The sequence below is a fragment of the Carcharhinus amblyrhynchos genome, chromosome 1, assembly GCF_965287045.1.
Source record: "Carcharhinus amblyrhynchos chromosome 1, sCarAmb.v2.hapA, whole genome shotgun sequence".
Lineage (NCBI taxonomy): Eukaryota > Metazoa > Chordata > Chondrichthyes > Carcharhiniformes > Carcharhinidae > Carcharhinus > Carcharhinus amblyrhynchos.
Genome location: NC_137324.1, coordinates 153,588,852 through 153,607,341, shown reverse-complemented (window position 1 = coordinate 153,607,341; position 18,490 = coordinate 153,588,852). Strand labels below are relative to the sequence as shown.

Below are 18,490 nucleotides of genomic sequence, written 5' to 3'. Positions count from 1 at the left end.
GACTGACTGAGAGCAGGATTAAAAATATATCACCCATTCCTTGAAGCACATATTTACTTTGCACTAGATCCCTTGATTTTCCTGAAAGTAACTTCTATGATGCCATTTGACTAAGAATAATGTACTTCTGAGCAGCAATACCATTTTTTAATTTTGAGTGACGTTGGTGGTGTACTACCAGCTCTGCCACAAGCAGATATTCAGGTTTGCCTTTAAGAATTTTCTAACTGTGAATTCCTCTTTTCATTGAGAAGGGGAAGGTGTCAGTGGAAAAAAGAAAGGGTATAGGTTGATATTTTGACCAGAACCTGAAAGATGATAAGCATTCTTAGCTGTTCAGTCAGCACTAATCACACTGTTCCTTAGCCAGGACTTATAGAATCCAAACAGTGGAGAAGGAGGTCATTTGGTCTATAGAATCATAGAATCTACAGTGCAGAAGGAGGCTGTTCAGCCCACTGAGTCTGCCCAACCAGAATCCCACCCAGGCCCTATCCCCATAACCACATACATTTACCCTAGCTAGTCCCCCTGACACTAAGAAGCAATTTAGCATAGCCAATCCACCTAACCAGCACATCTTTGGACTGTGGGAGGAAACCGGAGCACTTGAAGGAAACCCTCAGACACGGGGAGAACATACAAACTCCACACAGATAGTGACCCAAGCCGGGAATCGAACCCGGGTTGCTGGCGCACTGAAGCAGCGCTATAATCACTGTGCCACCCATTGAGCCTGCACTGACAGCAATTCCACCCATGCCCTATCCCTGTAACCTCATGTATTTGCTCTGCTAATCCCCAACACCAAGTATGCCAATCAACCTATCTTGCATAGCTTTGAAGTGTAGGAGAAACCAGAGGACCTGGAGAAAACCCACACTGACATGGGGAAAATGTGCAAACATCACACAGTCACCCAAGGCTGGAATTGAACCTGGGTCCTTGGCGCTCTGAGGCAGCAGTGCTAACCATTGTGCCACCATGCCACCCTCAAATATAGGATACGTACTTCAGATATTTTTCACCTCATCTTATTCCAGACTCGTTCCTGTATTCAAATAGGTAGAATATATTTAGAATCCCTAAAGTGCAGAAGGAGGCCATTCAGCCCATTGAGTCTGCACTGATTCTTTAAAAGAGCATTTTACTCTGGGCCTATCTTTCTTCTCAGATGGATATGAAAGATAGATACCATGCCACTAATTAAAAAAATAGCTGTGAGTTAACCTTGTTGTCTATTTAACATTTATTTCTCATTCAACGTAGAAAAAACAGATTGTATAGTCATTATAACATTGTTGTTGTGGGAGCTTGCAGTATATAAACTTCCTGCTGTTTTTCCTGTATTACAACAATGTCTACACTTTAAAAATACCTCACTGGCTGTAAAACACATGGGCATTCTTTGGTCATGGGAGGTGCTAGATAAATGCAAGACTTTTTTCTTTAGGTGCAGTATTTTCTACCTAGCTGAATCTTTTATCTGCCATCATTCTGCATATATTGGTATTTTATCCTCCGTACTGTACTCCATACTTCCTTCTTTTCCTAGATCGGTATTACCTGAAAAGTTGTCCACTTTGCAGTATGTTTCTGAATTCAAGTCATTTCTGTGAATTAGAAACAGTAGTGATCTTAATGCTGAGCCCTGAGACACCCTCCTCAACAGTGTTTTTTCATTCCCTGCCTCCCTACAACCCTAATAACTTCTCTGATGAGTACTGATGGTTTTTTATTTTTCAGCCAATTTCTTAGCAATTGCGAGTGTTTACCCAGAATCCCTACAGGGTTACGTTTTGGAAATCCAACTACATTCTTGTCCAATTTTCAGTAGTCCATTTAAGTTGTCACTCCCTTAAAGACACTTGGTCATGCAGAATCTTCAGATTCGGGGTCCAGATTTACAGCTGTTTATTAAGTTATCAAGTTTACTTGTGATAATCAATTTTGTTATGCTGCACAGATAGCCTGAAGTTGGTTGTATCTCTTTTGCCACTGTCGATGTGGTGTATATGGACTTAAAAAAGTATTCAATACAGTGCCACACCAAACAAAGCTAGTATTTAATGAAACAAAAACGGAAAATGCGGGAAAATCTCAACAGGTCTTGACAGCATTAGTGGATTGAGAATAGAGTCAACGTTTCAATTCAGGATGACCCTTTGTGAAAACTGAAGTATTTTCCAAATTCCTGTTATCTAAATGTTCCTCTATTTGTTCAATGAGGTTGTGAAAGTGTGGGATCTGGACACTGGCCACCTTGTATCTGAATTCACTAGAGTGCATGGAGATGCTGCTATAACTTGCATGACTTTTGACACCAGTGAAAAAAGGTACAGTATGATGGATCTAAATGTTGCAGTAGTGCTGCTTAGTTATAAGATTTTGGGTATGGTGTAATTACAATTATTAGAAAAATCTCATTATATTGATTCACTTAAAACTGAATTGAGTAATACTTTCACTATGATGAGCATTTACAGATTTATTTTGATAGGAAGAATGAGGGTGGCACCAAAATCATAGTGTACGATTCCAAAGGAGATGCAGGAACAGAGAGAGATGGAAGTGTATATACACATATCCTTGAATGTGGCAGGACACGTTGAGAGAGTGGTTTAAAAGGAATATGGAATTCTGGACTTTATAAGCAGAGACACAGATTACAAAGGCGAGGCATTTTGAATCTTTATAAAACTGATTTGGCCTCAATCAGAGTATCATTTCCAATTCCAAGCACTGCACTTCAGGAACGATGTGAATGCTTTAGAAAGAGTGCAAAACAATTTACAAAAATGGTTCTAAGGATGGGAGGCTTCAGATACTTATACGGATTGGAGAAGCTGGGCTTTCTCTCCTAAGAGGAGATTTGATGGAGATGCTCAAAATCACGAGGGGTCTAGACAGAGTAAATGGAGAGAAACTATTTCCATTGCAATTAAGTTGATAACCAGAGGCCATTGGTTTCAGGTGCTTGGCAAAAGAACCAATGGTGGCACAAGGAAAATATTTTTGCACTGCAATGTATTGCCTGTAAGTGTGATAGAGGCAGATTTAATGGTGGCTTTCAACAGAAAACTAGATAAGCACCTGAAGACAGAAGATTTGAAGAGCTACAAGGACAAGATGGGGAATGCAATGAGCTTAGATGTTAGAACTGGCAGTAATATTATGGGCTGAGTGGCTTTCTCTTGTCCTGTAGCCATTCTATGATTCTTGTGTGAAAGTGTTAAATTTATAAAGTTGTTTCATATAGAAAGGAAAAGATGATTAGTTGAAATTAAGTCATATGGAAAAGAAGAAAAAATGATATGTGAATCCTGCTAAGTGGGTGGGACAGGAAAGGACAGTCCACCCCACTGTTTGCATTCACTTTCCTTCACTTAGGAAGCTGGGATGGAATTTTATAAGCAGAATCCAAGAGCAGGCCTATTCATTACTAACATTTGTACTACCCAGCCTCTCCTGAAAATGGTATTACTTAAAAAGCCATTTAATGAATTCTGGGAGAAAACAGTGTGGTGTTAATGGATCCTGTTCTTCAAAGCTGAACTTCTGGATGGCTGGTTCAGGGTTAGATCTCGCCCTGCCCCTCTCTCATTCCCCGATGAGCTCTTAATAGTGATATTTTTAATACAGTGAATGACTTTCTTTAGCATTCATGGTTTTCAACTCCCATTTAAATGGAATAAATTTCTGGGGAATTATTCAAAAAAATGTATGTTGTTAGAAAATGATAATATCTTAAGAGGATGGCCAGTATCTAAAATAAAATGTACGTTAAATGCAATAAAACATTAGATGCACAGGAAAAGAAGTGGAAATTCCTGGATAATATCAATAGGTCTTGCAGTCATTTTCAAATGATGTAATAAAGCATGCCCTCACTGTTGCCACTTTGATTGATGGCTGGTGCTATATGCAAACACATTCAGCATTTTCAAAATGAGATGTCAACCTAGTTAAATTTTTGTGAGCATATTTTAATGTTTCATACATTGCCCATTGAATTATGATAATAAATCAGTTAGTTGATGTGTTTGAATTGCCATTGACATATTTTAAGAGTCACACAACTGCTTTGTTTCTAGGCTAATAACGGGTGGCAGAGATGGTTATGTGAAGAAATGGAACTATCAGGATAGGCGATGTATACAAACTCTGAGACAAGGTGAAGTGGCTAATGAATGTTGTATTTTTTAATCTAATTTAACGCATCAGGAAGCAATGAACTGATTTAATAATCTGACCTTTCAGCTGGGGACAAAACCGAAGAAGTTAGCGATTGCATTTATGCAGAAATATACAAAAATGGGTACGTGCTTGTTACATGTTCGAGTCTGTTTGGGAAAGTTTGAAAAATCTTCAGTTCCTAACCAGTATACTCCCCTTCTTTATCTCTTTGATTTTTCAAGATATATCATATCTGTTGGCTGGGACAAAAGGATAAATATTTTCCCGGTACGTGAAATCAAGAATCATGGAATCAGTTATGGCACAGAAGGAGACCATTGGACCTACCAAGCCCATGCTGGCAGAGTTGTAATGATGTTTTTTAATGTTTCTATATATTAGTGCAGACATATATAAACAAACGAAAGTGCATGATCAAGTGACAAAGGAGATTTCAGTGGACTTGATATAGGCTATAGCATGCCTTCTGTTTACAAGTTGTTTGAAATGTTTCTTTTCTGACCCAGCTGATACTTTCTTTACAGGACATTCAGGATGACCAGTGTGATACCCTGTATCCATCACTCCACTGGATAGATGATGCAGTAAGAACTGGTTGTTCCATATAATTCTGCATGTTAGAGTGTTAACAGTTTTTATTTATTTTTGTTTTCTGCTAGCACCTGTGAAATATTTTGCAGCATTAAAAGGAATCTTACAAGAAGCTAAAACTATATAACCCAATTAACTTAATTTATCTTGTGAATTGTGATCCCACATTTACAAAAAAATGAACATTTTGAAATATAGCACATCACTGCATGTTGCTAAGAATACCTGATGAGTAATTTTGTTAGAGATTACAACGAATTAGAAACCTCTGATAATCCTCTAGAACAATCACGTTACAAATGTTTCAATGATGCTACAATCATTATATCCTTAAAAACCTGCTACAAGATGCAACAGTTACATTTTAAATTTCTTTCAGGGACATACTTCTATTATTGAGTTATTATGATGTTTGTGGAACGTTTATGCTTTTGTAAAAGAACATTTTAGTTAAAAGAAATGCTTTACGAGAAACCTGCCAGTAGGGTTGCTAAAACAGAGTTCCAGATGTATCCTTTTTAGGGGGAAAATAATAAAAGTGATTTCCAGTTTTTCATGAGAACATAAGAACATAAGAAATAGGAGCAGGAGTAGGCCATCTAGCTCTGCGAGTCTGCCCCGCCATTCAATAAAATCATGGCTGATCTGAAGTGGATCAGTTCCACTTTGCTGCTTCCTCCCCATAACCCTTAATTCCCTTGTCTGTCAAAAACCTACCTACCCGTGACTTAAATATATTTAGCGAGGTAGCCTCCACCACTTCAACGGGCAGAGAATTCCAGAGATTCACCACCCTTTGAGTGAAGAAGTTCCTCCTCAACTCCGATCTAAACTGCTCCCCCCTTATCTTGAGGCTGTGCCCTCTAGTCCTGCTATCCTTTCTAAGCGGGAAGAATCTCTCCACCTCTACCCTATCCATCCCTTTCATTATCTTATACATCTCTATAAGATCCCCCCTCATCCTTCTAAACTCCAACGAGTACAGACCCAGTCTATTTAGTCTGTCTTCATAGTCCAACCCCCTCATCTCTGGTATCAGCCTAGTGAACTTCCTCTGCACTCCCTCCAAGGCCAAAATATCCTTGCGCAAGTGCGGCGACCAAAACTGCACACAGTACTCCAGCTGCGGCCTCACCAGTACCCTGTACAGTTGCAGCAAGACCTCCCTGCTTTTATATTCTATCCCCCTCGCTATAAAGGCCAGCATACCATTCACCTTCTTGATCACCTGCTGCACCTGCAGACTGGGTTTTTGCGACTCATGCACAAGGACCCCCAGGTCCCTCTGCACCGTAGCATGCTGCAGCTTTTCACCCTTTAAATAATAATCCCTCCTACTATTATTTCTGCCAAAGTGGGTAACCTTACACTTTCATGGGAGGCTCAGTTCAGAAGTAGATGCATATGTGTGTGTGTTTGTATTCTTAATTGTTTAGAAGTGATAATGAAGATGAGACTTTTCATTAGTAGTAGCTTTTGATCAAGCTACTATTGACTTTGTAGTTTATGTTAAGCAAAAGGAAGAGTTTTTTGAATGAGAATGAAGAGGGAAAGCAGGCGGAAGTGTTTCCCACAGTCATTGGAATGAAAAATTTTGCTGTATTGAAAAATCCAATTACCCTGACAAGTCAATAGATAAAAGCTTTAAAGAGCTTATGGACATTTGGAAAAAGCATTTTAATCCCAAACCCTTTGCTGTTGCTGAGAGATTCAAGTTTCACCGAAGAGAACAGCATGAGGGTGAGTTAGTTTACCAGTTCCTTGCTGATTTGAGAAAAGTAGTAGGATATTGTGACCTTAAGGATTATCTGGAGTAAGCTTTGCGTGATCATTTCATTTGTGGATTAATTGAAAGAAGAATACAGCATAGATTGTTAGCAGAAAAAGATGCAATCCTCAGAGGTCTGTATCAATACAAATGACAACCATTCAGAATCACAACATCAGAAGCCTTATTCAATGGACAAAATGCTGCAGGGCCCCCCTGGTGTAATCTGTTTCCAAGACAATATGCTCATCACTGGAAAAAGACCTCCCAACTAATTTAGAAAATCTAGGCAGGGTCCTGCATAGGCTGGAAAAATATGGCATCCACTGTAAGAAATCCAAATGTTCATTCCTGAAATCCACAGGGACATGAGAACGATGAAACTGGCCTCTCAACCTCACCCAGAAAAGTGAATGCAGTGGTGAATGCACCACAACCCAAAAATATTAAGGAGCTTCGTTCATTTTTGTGAATTACTGTGACAAGTTGATTTCCAGTTAGGCTACCATGGCAGCACCACTGCTGAAGGAGAATGCAAAATATTGATCACAAGTCTGTCAGGAAAGTTTCAAGGAACCCAAGCCAGAAATCACTTCCATTAAAGTTGTGGCACATTTCAATTAAAAGTTGCCTGTCAGCTTGGCTTGTGATGCTTGTGGATATGACGTTGAGGCTTTCATCTCCTACGCATTTCCTGATGGTTGTAAAAGACTCATTGATTATGCCTCATGCACATTGCCCAAGACAGAACAAAGTTATGTCCAAATTGAGACGGAAGCCCTTGGATTAATCTATGCAATTAAGAAATTCCACCAATATTTATATGAGCATAAATTCACATTAATTACAGACCACAGGCCTTTGACTTGGTTAATTACCTTGACGTGACAAAGCCCGACTCTTGTCACTGCACGCCTACAAAGCTGGGCACTGTTGTTATCTGCTTACCAGTATAAAATTGTATTTCGGGGCTCTGCTGAGAATCATGAAAATGTGAACACACCTTCCAGACTTCTGTTACATCACAGGTCCACAACCCGAAGTGAAGTCATTACTTTGAATGTAAACCAAAGAGACATGTTACCTATTAAAGTGGATCAAAAATGACTTGAAATGCAAAAGGATGCTATACTCTTCAAATTTTACTTGTACACAGATTAAAATTGGAGTGCACCCCAAAATGACTACTGAGCTTAGGCCTTACCACATGCACAGATTTGAGCTGACTCTGCAAGATGGCTTTGTTATGGGGTCCCTCCAAAATTATTACCAAAGTTATTACCCTCCAAAATTCCAAACACTAGTGTTAGAAGAACTTCACCTTAGTCACACAGGAATCATCAAAATGAAATAATTGGCTCTCGACATGTATGGTGGCCACACCAGGATAAAGACAGCAAAGGCGTGGTCAGAGACTGCCTTCTATGACAAGGAATGAAGTCCTCTTCTGCACCTGCCCCATTGCATCCATGGGCTTGGCCTGACTGCCTGTGGTAGAGACTTGACGTGGACTTTGCTGGACCACTTCTTGGACATACGTTCTTGATTATGTTGATTCTTCCTGCATTGAACACCACCCTCTCCCCTGCTCCGACCCCTTCCCCTTCAATCATGTTGAAGTGTTGTGTTTTAGCAAAAAATGAATTTGTACAGATGTAAAAAAATGACAAGGCAGCAGATGTTGAACATATGAAAGCGAAAAGACGGATGGATGGACTAACTTTTTGGACTTCAATAGAGTATCATATACCTGGAATTTGCTTTGTATGTTAGTCTGAATGTTCACATTCTGTCTGAAATGAGGTAGCTCAATAATTTCTATCTGACCTTCTGTGTTTCTGAATCTGCTTTTGAACAGACTATACAGAAAGGCACATCTGAAAAAAAATCCAGTTCAGGTCATTAGGGTGCTCCTCAGATTCTTTGACCACTTTTGGAGGAACTAATTGAGCTATATCTAAGGGAATAACACAGACCAGTAATTGATAACACTGCTAATGGTAACATTTATAAATCTGACATAATATGACACATGCATCAGAGATATCCTAATCATTATATTCAGTCACTTTAAGAGATTTTGATTTACCACATCAAATAAAGTGGCTGCCATTTGTGCAGTCTGTGCCAGCTTTCTATGCTGATGAGCTGTGATGTGTTGTATTTTTATGGTGGGTTAATGTACCACTCATGATAACTTATGCTGTGGTAAGTATGGAAAATGGCTTTTGTTGACAGTTGTTATATCCTGATTACATTTGCCAAAAAGTTCTTTATGTTTGCACATTGCACAATTCAGCATTAATATAATAAATTATATTTTAACTGTCATTTTCCCAATCTATGAGTGTTTTGAATGATTTCAATTTTTAAAATAAATACAGGAAAATGGCCACAAGGATGATATTTTGTCCGTTGCCCTGTGTGCTCCTAATCTGCTTGCCACCTCAAGTTATGATGGTGAAATTATTATCTGGAATTTCACATCAGGTCTCATTTTCTGTCGCCTTCATTCTCCAACCAGTGCAGTGGTTCAGGAATTGTCAGGTAATGTTTGAGTTACTTTATAGTAATTTGATAGCTCACGTTTGAGTTTCTCATTTGTTTTAATTTATGGGAATTGAGCACTTTATTCCTGTTTTGGCAGTCCAAATGCTTTTTGACTGGGGAGCTGGACAGCTTCTTTATGTTTGGGAACACAAGAATATTTTCCTCTCAAATTAATGAGAAATGTAATGATGCAAAACATTTTTTCACAAACTGAATCGGGTAACAAACTTCTGACGTGGGAGGGAAAATACAATGTCATATTATGTGTAAGAATGAAATTGCAGTGTAAATAAAGAAATAGTACTGGAGGAATTAGTGTAATTAAATGGTAATCAATTCTTGAAATTCAAAGACTTGCATCCTAGAATTTTTAAATAGTGGATGCATGGTTTTAATCTTCCAGAATTTCTTAGATTCAAGAACAGTTCCCAAGGATTTGAAAGGTAGAGACAAATTGTGCTATTAAGAAAAGAAGCTGTAAGAAAAGAAGCTGTGAGAAAACAGAAAATTTCAGGCCAGTTAGCTTACAATCAATAATGGGCAAAATGCTAGAATCTATTATTAGGAATAGGTAAAGGGGCACTTAGAAAGTATGATTAAACAAACTTATGACAGGGAAATAATATTTGACCAATCTTTTTTGAAGATGTAATGATGAAGATCAATAAAGGGTAACTAGTGAATGTTGTGTGTTTAGAATGGCAGACTATTGCAGTAATTTGTCAAGCATAACCAAGGACCGAGCCAATGGTTGTGATATTTGCTTTCGGAGAGAATATGCTAGTGAGTAAATAACCAGGATGTAAACCATGTGATGAACAGACATTGTTTAGAGTGTTTTTCACTTTGGCATGGGCTGTGAAGAAGTTACAGCTGTCCTTTCCTCTTAACAGTGGTTGTTGAATATTTATAGTAAATCTGTCTGCTAGTAGTCCTGTACTATATCTTCAAGTAAATTAAGCTTACACTTAGTATTCCCCCTCCTCCTACGGAAGAAATTGGTGACCATGGCCTGTTGTAATTCCATGGTAAACTAAATGTAAGTTTACTTAAAAAATGTAAGTTTAGCTTACCGTGGAATTACAACAGGCTATGGTCACCAATTTCTTCCATAGGAGAAGGAGGAGGAGGAGGAGGAACATTATTAAGTGTGAAGGAAAGATGGTTTGATTCTCTCTTATTGGAAATAATCATTACCTAGCACTTGTATGGTATGAATATTACTTGTCACATATCAGCCTAAGTCTGAATGTGTCCAGGTCTTGCTGCAAATAGACATGGACTGAGGAGTTGCGAATTATGCTAGACATAGCGCAATTATCAGCATACATTCCCACTCCGGCATTATGATGGAGGGAAGGTCATTGATAAAGCAGTTGAAAATGGTTGGGCCTAAGACACTCCTGTAGCGATGTTCCAGGACTGAGAGGTTTGACCTCCAACAACTACAAGCGTCTTCCTTTGTGCTAGGTATGACTCCAATTATTAGAGAGTTTTTCCCCGATCCCCATTGATTCCAGCTTTGCTAGGCGTCCTTGATGCCACACTTGGCCAACTGGTAGCTTGATGTCAACGGCAGTTACTCTCACCTCACTTCTGGAGTTAAGCATCAGTGACCACATTATCACTAAGCAAGTATCACACCGACAGTGATATTGCCCATCACTTTGCAGATAATCAACAGTAAAAAGATTGAACATGTCAGGCCTATCTTCCCTATGGAGTTGAAAAGAATGAGAAGTGATCTTATTGAAACTTGTAAGCCTGAATTTTCCAACACCTCTGCTGGAAATCAGGATGGAGAATTCGGTGCTAGGTGAAATCTCCATTCTCTGCAGTGGGACCAGAGAATCCCACTTGTGTGAATGGCCAGAAAATTCTGTCTATAAAATCTTGATGGAACTGGATAGGATAGATATCACTTGGAAGGAAAACTAGAAGCTGGGGTACATTGCCTTAAAAGGGAAACCTGTTATTCTGAATCTGAGTGTGGAATTTCCTCCCCAGAAGGTAGTGAAGGTTAGATCTTTTAATTTGTTTAAGGTTGAGTTAGATAGATTTTTGTTAGACAATGGAGTCAAGGATTGTGAGATGTAGACAGGAAGCTGGAGATAAGTCCACGACCTGATCCACCATGATTTTCTTGAATGGTGGAGCAGGATAAAGGCCAAATGGCCTATTTCTGCACCTAAGTGCTATGGCCTGTATTCTTATGAAGACTGACAGGGTAGTTGTTGGCTGGGTTAGATTTGTGGACAGGACATACCTGGGCAATTTTCCATTTTGCTAGGTAGATACCATGTTGAATCTGTAATGGAAAAGCTTGGTTTGGGGTGCAGCTAGTTCTGGAGCACAAGCCTTCAATACTATTGCTGGAATGTTCTCAGGACCCATTGCCTTTGCAGCATCCAGTGCTTTCTTGATGCCACATGGAATGAATTATTTGAACAGGGTGAAGATTGGCATTTCTGATGTTGGGGACCTCAGGAGGAGGCTGTGATGAATTCTTCATCTGGCACTTCTGGCTGAAAATGGCTACAAATGCTTTATCCTTGCATTGATGAGTTGGGCTGCTCCATATTTGAAGATAGGAATGTCTACCTCATGCTGTTTGTGCTGTTTGCCATGCAAATTGTTCTATGTTGTAGCTTCACTAGGTGACACCTCATTTTTAGGTAACCTGGTGCTGCTGTTTTAGTGCCCCCTGCACTCTTCATTGAACCAAGATTGATCCTCTGGCTTGGTGGTAACGGTAGAGGGAGGGCTATACCAAGCCGTTACATTACATATTGTGGTTGAATACAATTCTGCTGCTGTTGATAGCCCAAAGTGTTTGAAATTTATCCCATTTGGCACAGTGGTAGTGCCACACAACATGATGGAGGGTATCCTCGATGTGAAGACAGGTCTTTGTTTCCAAAGGACTGTATGTTAGTCACTCCAATCAATACTCTCATGCACAGATGCAGTTACAACAAGTAGACTGGCAAGGCCAAGGTCAAGTAGGATTTTCCTTCTTGTTGGTTGGCTCACCACCTGCTGCAGCCCCATTCTAACAGTTATGTCCTTTAGGATTCAACCAACCTGGTCAGTAGTGGTGCTACTGAGCCACTGTTGGTGATGGACATTGAAACCCCCACCAGGGTATGTTCTGTGTCCTTGCCGCCCTCAGTGATTTTACAAGTGGTGTTAAGCACTGGTGTACTGATTCAGCAAATGAGGATGGGTGGTCGGTGATTTTCAGTAGACTTCCTTGCCCATGACAGAACATACGTAGGATGGTTGTGGTGGTGTGCCTGGGACATTGGTGAAATTTAGAAGGCCCATTCGTTGAAGGAGCAAATCCTGTTCTGGCCACTATACCTTGTGAGAGGGCCATAATGGGATTTGAGCTGATGAGAAATTGGTTTCAGAACTACCCCACCGATGACATGATCAAGTTTATGACCAGAAAGTGAATGAAACTGATTTGCATGAATTTAAATAAATTTAAATATAATTAAACCCCTCCATGCCACAGCACAGCCCCATTGAATGCTCCCCACCCCCCTCGCCAAATCAGTTCTGGTTTTTGAAAACGAAAACCAGTCCTGATAACAATGCCAGATAGAGCGGAGGGGGGTGGGGGTGTGCGAAGTCACTTGGAAGACCAGGGGGTTAGAGGGCTAGGTTGGACATTGTCCCCGGAACATTACCAAGTGGGCACTGATGTGGGCAGTGCCATATGCCCCCCCCCCCCCCCCACCCCCGCCATGGGGAATGGGGGGGGAGCTCGCCTCATGTCCATTCAATCCCAGGGATAGAGTGGTTATTCCATCATTACAGATGTTGGGTAATGAGCTCCCCCTTTCACGAAGCTTTTACTTTCATATACTCCTTGCCCTCATGCTGATCTGCATACACTGGCTGCACCAAAGTAGCAGAGGCAGGAATGAAGAAAGTTGGGGGAAACGTCAGTGATGCGGACAGTTGCAGTAGGCTTGCAAAATACTGCCGCCTGTGTAAAAAGTTCTAAAAGAGCTTGGTGCTTTCAAGGCTGTCCACAGTTTGTGGCCATTTTTAGGGAGTGTTCATTTATACCAGTTACACTGCAAGTTTTTCCTGTATTTTTATCCTCTGCCTCTATTTATAATACTTCTGGTTTTTATAGTTTTATTTATCTTCACTTGCATTTTCAAGGAGTTGTGTATTTGAACCATTTGGTCTCTTGACTAATCCACATTTTTCATTCATTTTCTTTTTACTGTAGTGGATCACCTCATGTGGAATCACATCCATTACTTTTTCATCACTTTTTTTTTCATCACTTTCTAAGTCTTTTGACGTTCTCTGCATTGTTCATCTAACTGCTGACTTTGGCGTAATCAACACATTTTGAAACTGTGCTCCCTATACCTAAACTCCACTTTACTGATCTCCGTGTCCTTTGATCCCCTTAGTGTCCAAAAATCAATTGGTCTCAGCCATCAGCGGGCTGGTTCGAAGGTCCCAGCACCATATTTAAATACCAGTCCAGGCAGGCTCATATCACTCTCTCCAGCCCACCTGTCTTCACCAGGATGTCAGCACCCAGAACAAAAAGGCTAGCATCCTCAAGAAGAAGATCGTTCTTCGATTCACTCACCATCCCCCAAAACATTCGTCTCTGAGGCATCTATGCTCCATGTCATCTGGAGTGTCATGCACCCCTTTCAGTAAATGATGAAACCTTTGACCTTCTTGTTTTGAGATTTTTAAGCAGCCTTGTTGGGTCTGGCTTCTCTGTCCTTGATCTTCTCTTTGCCTTTTATTGTTTATCTTTTTCTTCCATCTCCTTGTACCTCTACTTACTGTTGTGAGCCCCCATCCTTTCCCTCCCTCCTTCCATATTGCCCGACTTGTTTATGTCAGGCCACACACCCCCTCCCCTCTTGCCCCGGCCTCACATTGCACTCCACCCACAGTTGAACTTCAGACCCTTGTTGCAGTTGCTGCATTAGTCTCACAGCACTTTACTGTCCAGATAGATACTGGTGTGTGGCACCAGGGGCAAGAAGATCCCCGTACTTTCCAATCCCATTCACAGTACTGATCTGGAAAGGTTACACAAGAGGGCGCATGGGTCCAGTAGCATAGTGCTGTCCGTCAGGACCAGCTTGGCATGGTGATGGAGAGCAGGAACTGGCAGAGTGATGAACAGTGCATCAGGAGCAGCACAGCACTTTAGCAGAAAGAGTGCAGCACTGATTTCAAAGTCTTTTGTGAACTGTGGACCATCTTGTGCATAGTACTCTTTATCAATTGAGTTTTTGACTCATGTAATTTCATGGTGGCATGATACAAAATTGGAAGGCCTGATGGGACGCAAATGGGCAGTTGTTTTAATGAACATTCATGGGATGCAGAAGAATACAGATGGCATTCATGCCATCAATCAGTGGGAAGACTACCTACCATTGGGAGAATTGGTGTTTTTACGTTGCCAGGTTTCTTACCTTTTGATTCTTGCTAGATTCTCCATTCCTGCCTGCCAATAAATCTACCACAGCTCGGGAAGGAGAATTCCACCCAGTATTCCTGGTGTTAAGGACCTTACTGATGTTAAATGTATGGTTATTTCACCCCATGGACCAAACGTTTAGCATCTAGGTGAAAATTATTCTCTTCTGTCTCCAATTTAAAGTCACTTCTCATATACACCATTGCTTTCTCATAGTCACTTAGGTAAACAATAATTGGCATATCAAAATACCCATTTAGACAGCTATACTTATCTGTTCTGTTTTATCCCATTTCTTTATTTTATCACAATTTCATTTTTTTAGTCTTGATTTTCCTCAATTCTTAACGGTGCAGTGTCATCAAAGCCCATCAACAATTGCAGCAAGACTTCCCCACTCTTGTATTTCAGCTTCTTACAATAAAGGCCTATATATTATCTGCCTACCTAATTGACTACTGAACTTGTGTACAAGGGCAATCAATCCTCTGAACCCCAACACTTAATATATTTTCGCCTTTCAAAAATATTCTGTTTTGCTATTTTTCCTACCAAAGTGAATAATATATAACCTCCTTCTTTTCCACTTACTTAACTGGTCTTTGTGGATTTTTGTAACATCCTTATAGCTTACTTTCCACCTATTGCTGTATTGTTCGAAAGTTAGTTTATATTACATTAATATAGATTGCAAATAGCTGTAGTAAAGCACTAATCTTTGCAAGTATCAGCCTGCCAACCTAAAAATGACCTATTTATTTACACTCCTGTTTTTTTGCCAATCCATGCTAACATATGACCCCGCACCATGTGAGGCCTTATCTTGTTCAGCAACTTTTTGTGTGGCATCTTACTGAATACCTTTTGAAAATCCAGAAATATTAAATCCATTGCTTTCCCTTTATCTACCCTCAAAAAACTGTTTGGCCAAACCACAATTTATCTTTGATAAAACCCTAATGACTCTAGGTATTACAATTTCCTAGGTGGTCTCATACCACTTCTTTAATAATGGATTCCAGCATTTTTCTAATAACTGATGTCAAGCTAACTGATTACTAGCCTGTAGTTTGCTGTCTTCTCTCTCCTTTCTTTCTTGATTTACAATTCCTACCTTCCAAGCTGGTATTAGAACTTCAATCTAGATATTTTTAAATGTTCACAATAAATCCACTATCTCTGCAGCCACCTCATTTATAATTCTAGAATATTGGCCATTATTTGGCATTTGGACCCATTAATTGCTGTAGTACTTTTTCTTTATTAAGATTAATTACTTTAAGTCCCTAACTCTCATTGAATGTTTCTGGTACATTTTTTGTGTTTTCTACTGAGGTACAGGATATTAGTAAATAAATAAAAGCAGAAGATGTTGGCAATGCAGTAGGTCTGTGGAGGGAGAACATGTTTCAGGTTGTTATTCTTTTATTAGAAAAGGATAAAGATGTTGATTTAACATAATATACAATATATTGAAAATAATGTGCATAATCAATTTTCCTTTACTCTGGCAGATGAGGAATTGAGTATCAATAAAGTACTATGTATCAGTTCTCGAATTTCTTATGCAAAAACATCAGCAACGGTGGTTGCTAGTGGGCCTAGAGGTATGGTATATAATTCTACAAATCTGCAATAGTGACTTATTCATATTTCCTGCAATTAATTATTTCACACGCTGAAATCCTTTTATTCTATTCTATGTTCAATATTATTATATGGTTCAAGTTCTTAATGAAGCTGTTAAATAATGAAATTCATAAATACTTAAGTGCTTCTAATGTAGGAATTGTGTTGGTTTGCAATTTTAACATGTTTAATTCAAGATGACCCTTCTTTCAATATCCTACCCACCATTTCCATTATCCATTGAACTTGTTTTGTCTGTCCTTGTTACTACATGATCATTATATGTTTGTACATGTTTAACCTGATTATTTAGTTTATATATAAATTTTTCAATGTATGTTTCAATGTAAGTCACACTTCATTTCAATCTTTGGGCTCCAAATGTGCTCCTTGAACAAAATAACATTTGTTCAATGTTTGTTTATGCAATCATGATATATAATCCTTGAAAGGTCTGATTGGCACCCCCACCTGCACATCCACAGAAAAAAAAATGATAGAATGCACCTCCCCTGCCACAGCGCTCCAGGGCTGGATAATGCCTCCCCCTAGCTCCCACAGATTTTAGTGACTCCCTTATGCCCCCAAACCCCCACCACCCAGACTGATCACAGGCTCCTCCTCCCTTTCCCATCCCTGATCACAGGCAGAATGGCAGCGGACCCCCCCCCCCCCCCAATGTCTGTTTCGCACTGAATCTGGATGGGCTAACGCACTCGTATAGCGGGAAGTGCCGGTAAGATTGGGTGTGCAGCCCATTAAGGAGGCGGGCAAGGAAAGTGAGTGCAACTTGATGGTAAAATTGGGCCCAATTTGTTTGGATTTCCATAAAGAATTTGATAAGGTACTGCACAAAAGGCTACATAATAAGATAAGAACCTATGGTAATTGGGGTTAAGTATTAGTATGGGTAGAAAATTGGCCAACTGATAGAAGACAGAAAGTTAGGATAAGAGGGGCATTTTCAGCATGGCAATCTGTAACTAGTGGAGTGCCACAGGGATCAGTGATGGGGCCATAATTATTTACAATATATATTAATGACTTGGATGAGGGAACTGAATGTACTATTGCCAGGCTTGCAGATGACATAAAAATAGGTGGGAAGGCAAGTGGTGAATATAATACAAAGAGCTTACAGAAAGATATAGAAGGTTAAGTGAGTGGACAAAAACTTGGCAGATGGAATGTAATGTAGGAAAACATGTATTTTGATAGGAATAATAAGGGAGCTGAATCTTTCTTAAATAGAGAAAGAGGGATTTGGGGGCCCTTGTATATATAAATCACAAAAAGCTATCAAGGAAGTTCAGCCAGAATAGGGAAGGCAAATGCAATGTTGGTATTTCGAATGAAGTATAAAAATAAAGTTGTGAATAAGAACATAAGAACATAAGAAATAGGAGCAGGAGTAGGCCATCTAGCCCTTCGAGCCTGCCCCGCCATTCAATAAGATCATGGCTGATCTGTCGTGGCTCAGTTCCACTTTCCTGCCCTCTCCCCATAACCCTTAATCCCCTTGCCTATCAAAAATCTATCAACCCGCGTCTTAAATATATTTAGCGAGGCAGCCTCCACCACTTCAACGGGCAGAGAATTCCAGAGATTCACCACCCTTTGAGTGAAGAAGTTCCTCCTCAACTCCGTTCTAAACCGCCCCCCTTTATCTTGAGGCTGTGCCCTCTAGTCCTACTGTCCTTTCTGAGCGGGAAGAGCCTCTCCACCTCTATCCTATCCATCCCATTCATCATCTTATATGTCTCAATGAGATCTCCCCTCATTCTTCTAAACTCTTACGAGTACAAGCCTAGTTTATTCAGCCTCTCCTCATAGCTCAACCCCCTCAACTCCGGTATCAGCCTAGTAAACCTCCTCTGCACTCTCTCCAAGGCCAAAATATCCTTGCGTAAGTGCGGCGACCAAAACTGCACACAGTACTCCAGCTGCGGCCTCACCAGTGCCCTGTACAGTTGCAGCAAGACCTCCCTACTTTTATATTCAATCCCCCTCGCTATGAAGGCCAGCATCCCATTTGCCTTCCTGACCACGTGCTGCACCTGCAGGCTGGGTTTTTGCGACTCATGCACAAGGACCCCGAGGTCCCTCTGCACCGTTGCATGCTGCAGTTTTTCGCCATGTAAGTAATAGTCTTTCCTACCATTATTCCTACCAAAGTGGACAACTTCACACTTGCTAATGTTAAATTCCATTTGCCAGTTCCTGGCCTATTCGCCCAGCCTATCTAGATCCTTCTGCAGACTTTCCACACCCTCCGC

The 18,490-nt window shown here is 40.2% G+C and overlaps 1 protein-coding gene across 1 annotated transcript in view; it reads left to right on the top strand.

Moving 5' to 3' along the window:
* Window positions 1-18,490, top strand: part of LOC145341971 (cilia- and flagella-associated protein 337-like) — a 94,787-nt gene that overhangs the window by 36,563 nt on the left and 39,734 nt on the right. The window contains exons 14-20 of the mRNA XM_080187120.1: window positions 2,230-2,336; window positions 4,095-4,174; window positions 4,261-4,318; window positions 4,419-4,464; window positions 4,722-4,781; window positions 8,941-9,103; window positions 16,100-16,192. Of these exons, the coding sequence (XP_080043246.1) occupies window positions 2,230-2,336; window positions 4,095-4,174; window positions 4,261-4,318; window positions 4,419-4,464; window positions 4,722-4,781; window positions 8,941-9,103; window positions 16,100-16,192 (607 nt within the window). The remainder of the gene's footprint in view (window positions 1-2,229; window positions 2,337-4,094; window positions 4,175-4,260; window positions 4,319-4,418; window positions 4,465-4,721; window positions 4,782-8,940; window positions 9,104-16,099; window positions 16,193-18,490) is intronic.